The 12,144-nt window shown below is 29.2% G+C and overlaps 1 protein-coding gene across 1 annotated transcript; it reads left to right on the top strand.

Moving 5' to 3' along the window:
* Positions 1-11,581: 11,581 nt before the first annotated feature.
* BDCG_05632 (uncharacterized protein) lies at positions 11,582-11,925 on the top strand (the record flags this gene model as incomplete). The annotated part of the gene is made up of 2 exons (XM_045421323.1): positions 11,582-11,631; positions 11,712-11,925. 2 exons carry the CDS (start codon positions 11,582-11,584, stop codon positions 11,923-11,925), a joined length of 264 nt encoding a protein of 87 aa, XP_045277232.1.
* Between the last annotated feature and the right edge of the window lie 219 nt (positions 11,926-12,144).

Raw genomic sequence — 12,144 nt, 5'->3', positions numbered from 1 at the left:
GTGTGATATTTATCTGATTTCTTCATTTCTTTTCATTCTTTTCTTATAATTATGAAAAGATTGAAATAAGTGAGATTATCTGATTTATAAGTGTCTATGATTTCTCTTATCTTATAAGACTTTTCAATTATAAGTCTCTTCTTTTTCAATACTGATAATAGTACTGTGAATAATTATAATTCACTCAGGTCTTATATCTTTGCTTTCACAAGTTGTGAATCATTTATTAAGTTATATAAGATCTGTCTCTCTGGTTCTTTCAATGCATACATTCTCAGAGAATGTGATTTAAGTATTTTATATAGCTCAAACCACCTAGATTAGAACTTCTCAGAACTCTCATTGTGTATAAGAACTTACATTTTCATCTTGAGACTTGATTTCTTAACTAGTGAGTCTTGTATTCTTTTTGATTGAATTGCTCAGTTTAGAAGTAACTCATTAGCTTTTGCATGTGTGTGACTGATCTCTTTCAATCTTGATTCTGTGTCCGCGACTGCTGTGTCTGCAACTGCTACTTCTGTGTCTGTAACTGCTGTTTCTGCTGTGTCTGTGACTGTTGTGTCTGTGACTGTTGCATCTGTGACTGTTGCGTCCGTGACTGTTGTGTCTGCAACTGCTGTTTTCTCTCTCACCTTTTCTGAAGCATTCTCTGAGATGCGCGGATGCAATTCATACAACAGGTAGAATGGTGAACACTTGAAGACTGTATGCTGTTGAATCTGTGTGATCAGTAGCATCTGCCTGAGATATTCATTTCATAGTCTTGTAGGCTTGCTCACTAGATATTTCATCAGCATGTTGTCTAAGATTTCATTCAAGTGTTTCATCTTCCTGTTTATCTGTGAATGATATAATATTGTTCTATAATGTCTTATCTGTAACTGACTCATGAAATATCTTATCACTTCTTCTATGAGATTCACATTATTATCAGTTAGAATCTCACACAGCATTTCATAGTTGACATAGATCTTATTATATAGAAACTTCATCATCATCTTCTCTATTATCTCTGAAACTGCTTTTATAACTGATCAGTCAGTAGTGTAATCAATAGCAGTGATTATTCATCAATTTTCATTTAATATTCACAGTAATATGTCTATGAGATTCATCTCTTATCATTTAAACAGTTGTATTGTACACTTTATCTGATATTGCACTTTCTTACATTCTAATCCTTTCTTAGATTCTTTTGTAACCTGACAATTCAGACACTTGTGAGTATACATCTGAATATTCTCAGTCATGCTTGATCAGTATGCTCTTGTTTCAAGTATGCTCATGAGTTCAGAGCTTTCTAAGTGACTGAATTTCTTATGCATGTGAGTTATCAAGTTATGTCTAAATAAAGATTCTAGATAGAGAGCTTCTGCATATTCTAGATTGTGATAAAGCACAATGTTGTTTTCATTTCTCAATTTTCTTAGCTTGAAGTTTCAAAGTATCTCTTCTACTACTCTCATAAGATACTTATCATCTGACATCTTGTCATTCTTCAAGTGAGAGATTATAGTGTTCACTCATTCTGATTCCTTGCATCTTCTCAGCATGTTTAATATGAATGTCTCTTGTGTCTGATTCACAGAACTCTCACTTATGAAATCAGATCTGTGACTGATTGTATCAGATATCACTGTATTCAATTTCGTTCAGTATTTGATATGAAGATCATACACTTAGAACTCTGAGATTCAATATACTAAGTGTTTGAAAGGTTTTATCATTAATTATAGATAGATAAGACTTTTATAATCTGTAATCACTGTTATTATATACTCATTGTTAATATATCTATCTCACAATGTCAGCATGTGCTTGATTGCTAGTAATTTCTTTTCATATACTGAGTAATTGAGCTCAGCATCTGATCATTTTCTATCATTGTATATCATCAGATGCAGCTTGCTGTTCTTACTTATCTGTAAAAGAGTGTCTCTGATAGCTCATTCGGATGCATCTGTCTCAATATAGAAAGATTTATCACAATCTGATTGAATAAGCACTGAGAATGTTATTATACATTCTCTCAGTGTGAGAAAAGCCTCTTCACATGCAGCATTTCAGATAATTGAACAAAACTTCTTTTTTCACAGATTTATATCTATTTCTCTTAAGAGATCTGAGAGTGATGTAGATATTTATGTGAAATCCTTGATAAATCTGCAGTAGTATGAGATCAACTTAAGAAACTATTATACATAATATATATTTCTCAGCTGCAGTTAATTTACTATAATATTCAATTTCTCTGAGATGAGATGTATACAGTCATCACTCATTATATATTCTATGAACTTCAACTCTTTCATTTTAAACACATATTTGATTGATTTAGTGTAGAGCTTATACTCTGTCAGAGTTATAAGCACTTTATCAAGATGCTTTAGATATTCATTATATAAGTTTGAAAAGACTAGAATGTTATTGAGATATATAAGATATAAGATTTTATTCTGTTTATGAATTATTGTATTCATTATTATTTAAAAGATAGTAGATGCATTTGTCAGACTGAATAATATTATCAGAAATTTGAACTTTTCTCATTATATATTAAATACAGTTCACAGAACTGATAGTTCATCTATATAAATCTGTCAGTATTCTGAAAGAAGATTAATCTTTGATAGATATTAAGTGTTTTCAACTGTATTCAACTGTTGTTAAATTCATGACAGTGAATATTCATTCTTGATTATAAGCTTATTGAGTGCTGAGTAATTAATACACATTTATCACTCTTCATCTGTCTTTTTCATAAATAGAACTGAAAAGTCTCATGTACTTAATAAGAGTTATATAAGATTATATTCTAGAAGATCTGTGATCTGATACTTCTGTTCTTTGAGATGTGTTTGTAATAGAAGATATATATTCTGATTGACTGATTTTACATTCTCTGTGTCAATCTCATGTATGAATTCTCATTTCAGCAGCAATTCTGATGAAAGATCTGTTCAGAAGATCTTCTTATACTTCTTCAGAAGCTTCTTCATACACTTATTCTTCTGTATATCTTTTATCTTAGTTTTCTTCACTTTCAGGTTCTGTATGACATACAGAATGCTTTCAGATGAGGTCTTATAAATCATTCTCTTTACTTATTAATATGTAAGCAGATTTAATTCTTCTATATCAGAGATGTGAAATGTTCTTCTCATATCAGTTGATAGAATCATATGAACTGTTTTCTTTCTATCAGTCAACTGTATATGATATATACATCATTGAATCTGTGAATTAAATCTTTGAAACTAATTAAGTCTGAGAATAAGATTGTATTTCACATTCTGCAGCTCTCACACTTAAATATAGCAAGATCATTCTTCAAAGTGCAAGAGAACTCTTACTCTTGCAGATGATATCAAATATCAGTTATCAGATAATCTTATATATTGAGAATTCTTCACTCAGTGAATCTCTTTCAATCTTCAGATTATATAATTATTAATATATTATATAGAAGCTTCTGTGTCTGCTAATACTTTTACAGTTATCTCTTAATTCTTACTCAAGTACTCTCTATACATTAACATTTCAGATCTTAAGATATTGAGATGAGCATTCACTTCATTTCTGACTGCTTCTCAGTCAGAAGTCTGCTTCTTTCTTATATTCACAGAATTCAGAGAGTCATCTAACACAGACATCTCTTTCACTTTGAAGACTTTTTATAGAATATCAGTGAGTATCTTCAAGCTCACTGATTCTGCTAGTTTTTTAACTCTCTTACTTCTCTTAACTGTGTATACTGAGTGTAATCTTTTATATCATGATTTTGATATCTGCAGTTGAAGCAAGCTTGATGCTTATAATATCAAGATTTTCACTCAGAGAATCTCTTTTTCAGAAGATTCAGTGCTTTAGTAATGACATTCAGATCTAGATTTATCATATTCAGATATATGACTTATATTATAGAAGTCTGATTATCTGTTCTCTGCTGAGACATACTTGATTACAGTATTTTCTATCACAATTGACTCACTTGTTTCTGTATGATAAGAATATTATATACTTTCTTCACTATACCTGACTGTGAGATTAAGCATTTTCATTTCACTCTTAACTCAGATGTAAGATCATGAATGAAGATCTGTAAATAGAAAGATGTTAAAAGCTCTTTATTCAATATGAGATAGTATAAACTGAAGTGTGTGAAGTACAATGTAAGATTACTTACTTATCTACACTTAGTGAAGTATTTATAATACTTGTCTTATATATTCACTTTCTCAAAGTTGTACAAGATTCATTTGAAAAACTCATTTTATATTTATAAGAATGAATATTACTTCAGATCTGTGAGATTCATCTTTTTATCAGTTATTTATAATAACTTCATTTTTTTATATAAAAATATAGCAGATCTTAAGACTTGTTAAAATTCTGTTAACTATCTGTCTGTGAGTTTATATTCAATTCAATAATATAATTGTATCTGACTTAGCTAGCTAATTACAGCATTATTTTTTCAGTTACTATTAAAGCTTAATGACTTCAGCAGATCTCTCAGCTTGATATATTTTATACTCAGATTCTTATTCTACACAGCAGTCTTTGATAATGTGTATACTTCTGAAGAGATTGTGAATAATCATGATAAAATCTTCAGATTCAGTGTAGTTATCTATCTGTGTAAATATTTAATCTTCTGCTGCAGATTTAAGATCTGATTTTCTCTATTCTTATTAATAATGATAATTGTATTGATAAAGCTCTTCATAGTGAATGCTTGATCTGCAGTGAATGTCAATTGTTGTTTGACTTCTGTCTCAGCCTGTCACTGTATACACAAGGTCTCAATCTCATTTAGAATTCTCATACATGTATAGAGCTTCAATTTCAGTTCAGTGATTTCAGCTGCTTTTCTTACTACTTTGAGTAAACTCTCTGAGAGGTTCTGCATATCTTTCAGTTCAGGTAGCAGAGAAGAGTGTTGTTTATATTAACTAGAAGAGATATTCATTTCAGTGATTTCTCATTAATTGTATAATGTCTATTATTATATCACTGTATCATTATATCACTATATCACTGTATTATTATATCGCTATATCATTCTATCACTATGTCATTATATGATTTCTGTTATCATTGTACAACTTCAGTGATGATCACTTCTTTCTTTTTATTCTTCTTTTAAGTAGAAAGCGGACTTCTTTGAATCTGGTTCACTGCTTTCATTTCCTTTCTCACATCTCATCTGTTTGCATATGTGGCATTCAACTGAGCATGAAGTTTTTTCTCAATAAGTAAAGCAGTATCAATCAGATGCTCTTCTGCTCACTGCTTTTTATACACTATCTTTTGAGACATTCTAGAACCACACTGACATGATAACTATGAATCACTTTGTAGATGAAATTATCATGTTCTGAAGAAGTCTGCACTTCTCACCAGTTTTTAAACATGCTATCAGATGTGATTCAAAGATTGCTTAAGTCAGTGTATAATTACAGGTGTACGCTGGCTTCTTATATATTATAATATCATATGCTAAATTAATTAGTGGCTGCTATGACCCTCTTTACATTCGTACGCTAGTAGTTCGGAAGCGGCCGCGTTATTATCTGACAGTCGTACATTCTTCCGAACTACAAAACTTCAGTTGAGATCAGATCTTCATACTTTACTATTTGAATATTATGAATAACTGAGAGAACAGTGTTAATTACAGAACACTGTTTTCTATCTCTTATTTATTCACTAAATAAAAGAGAATTACTGATAGAGTTTATAAAAGATAGTTAAGTAGCTATTATCTTTTCTAAAACCTTTTCTAGACAGTTCAATAGAGATATTACTCTATATAACTTAAGAATTGAAGTTTTTCTATTAGATTTTATAAGAATCACTTCAGTGGCTTCTCTTCAGTATTCAGAATAATATTCATTTTTCAAGAAATTGAAAAAGAGCTTAAAATATTCATTCTTTAAGTAGAAGTATGTATTTTGAATAATTAAGTGATTAATTGAATCAGGCTCTGCAGCAGTTTTAACAGAACTTGAGAAGATAACTAACTCTAATTCATCTTAAGTAAGATCAGATCATTCTCAGTTATTTTCATTAATATAGTTGAGAAGTGATATATTCTCTTTCTCTGAATCTGAATCTGATAAGTTTTGAAAGAGAGTTCTTATAAAAGCTTGATATTTTTTCTTAAAAGAGTTTGCTGTATATGATTCATTCTGAAATTCATATTCTAAGATTAAAAGTTTTGCTACACTTCTTGTTTTAGTATAGTTAAAAGCTTTAAAAACTTTCTTTTCTTATACTTCTTCAAGAAACTTATTTCAGCAGTCTGTTTTAGCTCTTTTAATATCTGAAAAATATTCATTTCTGACAGCTTTGAACTCTTTATCAGAAATTATATTATTCTTTCAATCTCTTCTAGCAGTAGTCAATTGTTTTCTTTTAGATGTGATATTCTCATTTCATCAAGATTTTGAATACTCAGAAGACTTTCTCTTTGAAATATTATCTTTAATACTTGCTAGAATAATAGATGTAATAAGCTTCACTCTATTCTTAAGTATTTCATTTGAGATATCTTGATCAGAATTTCAATATAGCTCACTCTATCTTTCAGATTTTAACAGTTTTATACTTTCTTCAACTGTCTTTCAGTCAGCTTTTTCAAAGTTAAACTGATTAGAGAGAAGAGAGTTTTCACTTATTTATTTCTCACTCAGTTCAATATCAAATTGAATAATCTTATAATCAGATTCTGATGTCTCATTTGAATTAATAAATCAGTTTACAAGTCTTTTTTTCATTAGATTTTATGACATGAAGATTAGATCTATAATAGATTTCTATTTCATATCTTTTCTAAAGAATGTTTGTTAATCAGACTTGTTAACTAAATCTATTAAATACTCAAAGATTCATTTAATCAGATTATCAACTCTTACTGCTCTTTTATATTCTGAATTTCATCAGAGATGATGTGCATTGAAATCTTCTATAATTATAGAGTTTCTTGATAAATTTATGTTCAGAAATCCTCTATTAATTATTCAGATGTTATTATTTATCTTCAATGACTTTTTATTATAGATATTTATGAGCTGTATAGTATCAAACTTATTCTCTTTATCTATAATATCACTCATCAGAATATCAGAGTCAGACATAATATTAAATCTTAGATTAAATTAATATCTTAATCTCTTTCTTTCATAGATCACTACTCTTGACTTTATCTCAGACTTTTGAGGTATAAAGCAGTAGTAGCATGAATGAGAAATAACATATTTTTACTCAGTATCAAAATTCAGCTTCTGAAGCAGTATAAAATCAACTTTTTATTCAAATACAATTTGAAGATAAGAATAAATGCAGTTTGAGTTTCTATTCACATTATTTTGAATAAATGTGATTTTTAAAGAGTTTTTAAACTTTTTTTGTTATTTTTATTGTATATTCATATTAAAAGAGAGTAGAGTAGAATCTAATCACTATTATCAGATAGTAGATTATAACTATTCTGAAAAGTAGAAATCTCAACTGCTTATATTATATCTAGTTTATTATCAGAGTTATTTCTCAATTCTCTAATCTTAACAGAAGTTTAAGAATTCAAATTCTGTTTACATTTAGCTGAAGAATTAAAGTTTGAAGATTTAGATAGTTAAGAGTTTCTTCTGTTTAAGCTTGTAGTTGTGACTACAGGCGCTAGTCATCTGCAGAATGCATCTTAAGCTAATTATATTTAACTCTCTATAATTAACTGACTACTGTGTCTGTTCTCTCAGATCAGTCACTAATTTTCAGAGATGTTAGTTAGTGACTGTCACTGCTCACTTAATAATGTACATATCAAGCTTTCAATTGCTGATCTCAGTCTCATTAGATGCTTATAGTCTTATTAATCAGTTATTATAACCTTATTCTGTGTTAGAAACTAATTATAGACTTAATAACTACAGTTCTCTCTATCAGTATTAGAGCTTAATAGTGAGCTTATAGACTCTAGTTTATCAGAGTACTCTGTCTAGAGTCTAGATATATATCTAGATCTACTAGTTAAATAATTTTTAAAATTATTCTCTATATTTGAGAAAGAGTTAGACTCTGATGATGACTCTAGTTAGAGACTTGTTTAAGTAGTATATAATTACTACATTAGACTTAGCTCTATATTATTAGAATCTTGACAGATATACAGTAGAATAGTAAGATATTAACATCTTATATCAGCTCTGATAAGTGTTCATAGAATCTCACTTAACTAGTAACTTAACTTACAGTAGAGAGTTCTACTCTGTATTAAGTCTTACTAATTAGACTCAGTCTCTATTATATAAGAGCTTTTATAAGTAAGAAGTAACAGATATCAGCAGTGAGATTTGAACTCACACACTTTTAATATATGTGATCTTGATTACCAGTCTTATTAACTGAGTCACGCTGGCGTCACGTGTCATCTTAATCTATTTATTTAGTGTAACTCGCGTAGTTAGATTACAACACAACAGAATAATATTATTTTTTAAGAGATTACAAAGCTCTCTATAAAATGAAAAGCTGTAAAATAACATATAATTGATATCTTCATACATCATTATAAGCATGTCTAGATAATTTATTATATAATTGAACTTATAATTAATCTAAGATCTGAAGAGATGTCTGACTTAATAAAAGAATACATATTTTTAAGATGAAGAAATAAGAAAATATTAGAGTAGTAAATACAAGATCACAGATTACTATTAATACTAATAATAAATTAAAAGACAGCTTCTAAGATATTTGAGCTGAATAAAATCATTATAGAGAAACAGTCTGATAAGTTTAATAATAAATATAAAGATCTGATTAAAGATATCAGTGAGATATCAGATAATATAAGAGACTTAAGTAACTGAAATAATAATAACTCTGTAAGTGAGAAGACTTATATAAGACTAGAAATTACAAGACTTCAGTATGAAGTTAAGTAAATGAAGATAGATAGAGATGAAAATAAAGAGCTTAGTACAGATTTAATAAACTATTTTTAATAGAAGAGTAAAATATCTGTATTAATAAAGATTCTTAATAAATTCAGAGATTAAATAAGATTTATAAAGAAGTTTATTATACTTACTGACTCTGTAAATTATTTTATATAAAAAGAAGAGATTCTACTCATAGTAAGATAATCTAAAATAAATGATATTTTTAATAATAAGCAGATTAATTCTGATAAGAATATCAGTATAAATATGTAATATTTTTAATTAAAATGAAATATCTGATTATATAACTATATATAGTCTATGATCACTCTGCAGATTAAATCTCACTTTATTATACTTAAGAAGTTTTAACTATCTACTTATTCTCTATAATCTATTATAGAGAATAATTTCACTGAGAGATCTGCTATTTATAAAACTTATCTATTTCAAGAATTAATTAAGATAATATTAAAATCAAAGAATTCTGATTACACATTTATTAAATATTTAATTATAATCAGAACTGATTATATCTGATTGAGATATAATATCAAAGATTTCATGTTTTTTAATAGACTTCTTACAGAGATTAGTAAAGATTGATTATCTTTTATAAAGCATTAAATGAATGTAATAGAGAAGAATAAGAATACTAGAATACTTAAAGATAATTTTATAAAATTATGTTAAAATATTCTTCTATAATTATCAGCTACTGATGAATCTCTCATCTTCAATGAAAAGATCTCTGCAAATAACACTTAAGATAAGAATAAGAAAGACAAGAATAAAGATAATAATAAGAATAAGAACACTGAATTCAAATCTGAATATAAAAATAATAATATAAGAATATACTATCATTATTAAAAAGTTAGTCATATTCAGACTGACTGTTAAAAGAAATATTCTAAAAAACATTCTTTAAACTCTAATATAAATAGAAATAAGAATAAAGATAAGAATGCAGAGAATACAGATACTGCTTCTATTTATAATATTATAAAGTAAGTATTTTATATTAAGAAAAAGATCTATGTAAGTGATTAGATAGAAAAAGATATCTGAATTCTAGACTCTGAATTAAGCACTTATATCACATCTCACAGAGATCTTATTATGATAAAATCTCAGAAGATAAAAGTAATATTAAAAATAACAGATAAAACAGTGATCTCTGCTACAGCTATAGAAGATATGAAGATTTCAGCAGAAGAAATGAATATACTGTTAAATAATATCTGCTATATTCTGAAGTTAGAAGTGAATTTTATAAGTATGAATAAGCTTGTATATCAGAGTTATATCTATAAGCAGTTGATATATAAGAATAATTATACTATATTAATTATATCTCTCAACTGTATATTCTTATTTATAGCAAGATTAAATAAGAATGATATCTATAAGATGAAAAAATTAGTTATATACAGAGACTTGATCTGAACTTATAATAATGCAATAATATTAAAAGCTAGAATATCTAAATCTTATAGATATTATAAAAATGATAGCAGACTTATATCTAGAGATAAGAATTATTAATTAATAAGCTTTATTATTCTGCAAAGTCTGTGTTCAGATAAAAATAATATATTCAATCTTCATATCTATAACATGAGCTGTTAAGCTGATAATGAGATTCTTCATTAATCTGATAGAGAGTGAAAAAACACTTTTCAATCAGAATAACACTCTCACTAAAGAGAGTGTAAGTTATTAATTAAGTATAACAGATAATACAATCTATTATATAACACTGAGTTAATAAATAATGAAAAAGCAAAAATATACTCACATCTATAAGTTAATAATAAGAGAGTAATTAATCTAGTAAAGAAAGAATTCTTAATATAAAGATTATATTATATTGAGATTAGATATTATATTCTCTGTAATTTGATTAAAAAAGAAGAAATTATGATGAAATATATTGATTCTACAGTGAATATAACTGACAGTCTTATCAAGTCACTGATAAAGTCTGTATTTGAAGATTTTATTAAGAGAGTTAGCATTCAGAAAATTGAGAAGAAGAAATAATTGAATAATAATAATGATACAGTGAATCAATGAATTTTGCATGTATTTCTTGATTTTTACAGTTATTACTGTATGAATGCCTTTTCTAATGAGAAAATCAGGGTCCAATTCATGTAATTTAATTATTATTGCATTTACTACACCTACCCTAGTCACGTGCCACCCCAACCTATTCATTTAGTGTAACTCGCGTAGTTAGATTACAACACAACAGAACAACGTTATCCTCCAAGACATGTTTCTCAAGCTGAATAAGCGAGCGTAAGCAAGTCCACTCGAGACCGGCTTGATGTCATCGTTGAATTTTAAATATCTTGGTTGCCGACGCGCTCTGGAACCGACTCGGAAATCGTTGTCCACTTGGGCAATGCTCTCCCAGCTCTCTACGGAGTAGTTAGTCCGTAGTTACTGTGCACAGCATTTTCCATCAAGCGAAACTTTCCAGCCCAAGGAAGTCGTCCGGTCAGGAATGTGGCGCTGCGTTGGACCGGTGTCAAAGCGTTCAATTATTCAACCTGAGGGGGAGATGTCACTAAGTATGTGAAACTAGTTGAACCTTGTGAGAATCTGGCAGACTCAAAATGAGTGCGACTACGTTGAACGCACCGTTGAAGGGAAAACGGATTCGAACGTAGGTCTCCCGTGTGCCCGCACTCCTCAAAGCCAGAGGAAACTTTCCGGCCTCCTCTCCGTCTTGCTATTTTATTTTAGGAATGGTGGTTTCTCTCAAGAGACAAGTGCCTTCAGGCATGAACCTTCGCTCGCTGACAGACTGGACGCCAAGCAGGGCCTTCCACCATGTAGAGAACCGAGGGATCTCGCCCTTACAGCCAGCCGGAGTCTCGGTGCGAAGCGGGAATCAAATCCGTATCTTCATATCTTCACCATATTCGCCGGTCAAACCCCAAGGCCGAAGCTTGCTTGAACTAGGCTTCCTGTGACTTCCTTCGCTCACCAACTACTGTTGGAATTACGACCAGCGAATAAGAAGATGCTATGGAGGACGGATCATCTCGATTGACCAATCTGGCTGGTTACCTCTTTCTTCAAGATCTCAACGGCAGAAATAAAGTTATTGCCGTGGGTCTTCTTCAATCAACTTGCTGACCCAGCAAACTCGAGGTTCAGACACAGCTCACCCTAT

This window comes from Blastomyces dermatitidis, assembly GCF_000003525.1.
Source record: "Blastomyces dermatitidis ER-3 genomic scaffold supercont1.5, whole genome shotgun sequence".
Taxonomy (NCBI): domain Eukaryota; kingdom Fungi; phylum Ascomycota; class Eurotiomycetes; order Onygenales; family Ajellomycetaceae; genus Blastomyces; species Blastomyces dermatitidis.
The sequence above is the reverse complement of the archived record's forward strand: the minus strand, read 5'-3'. Positions and strand labels throughout refer to the sequence as shown.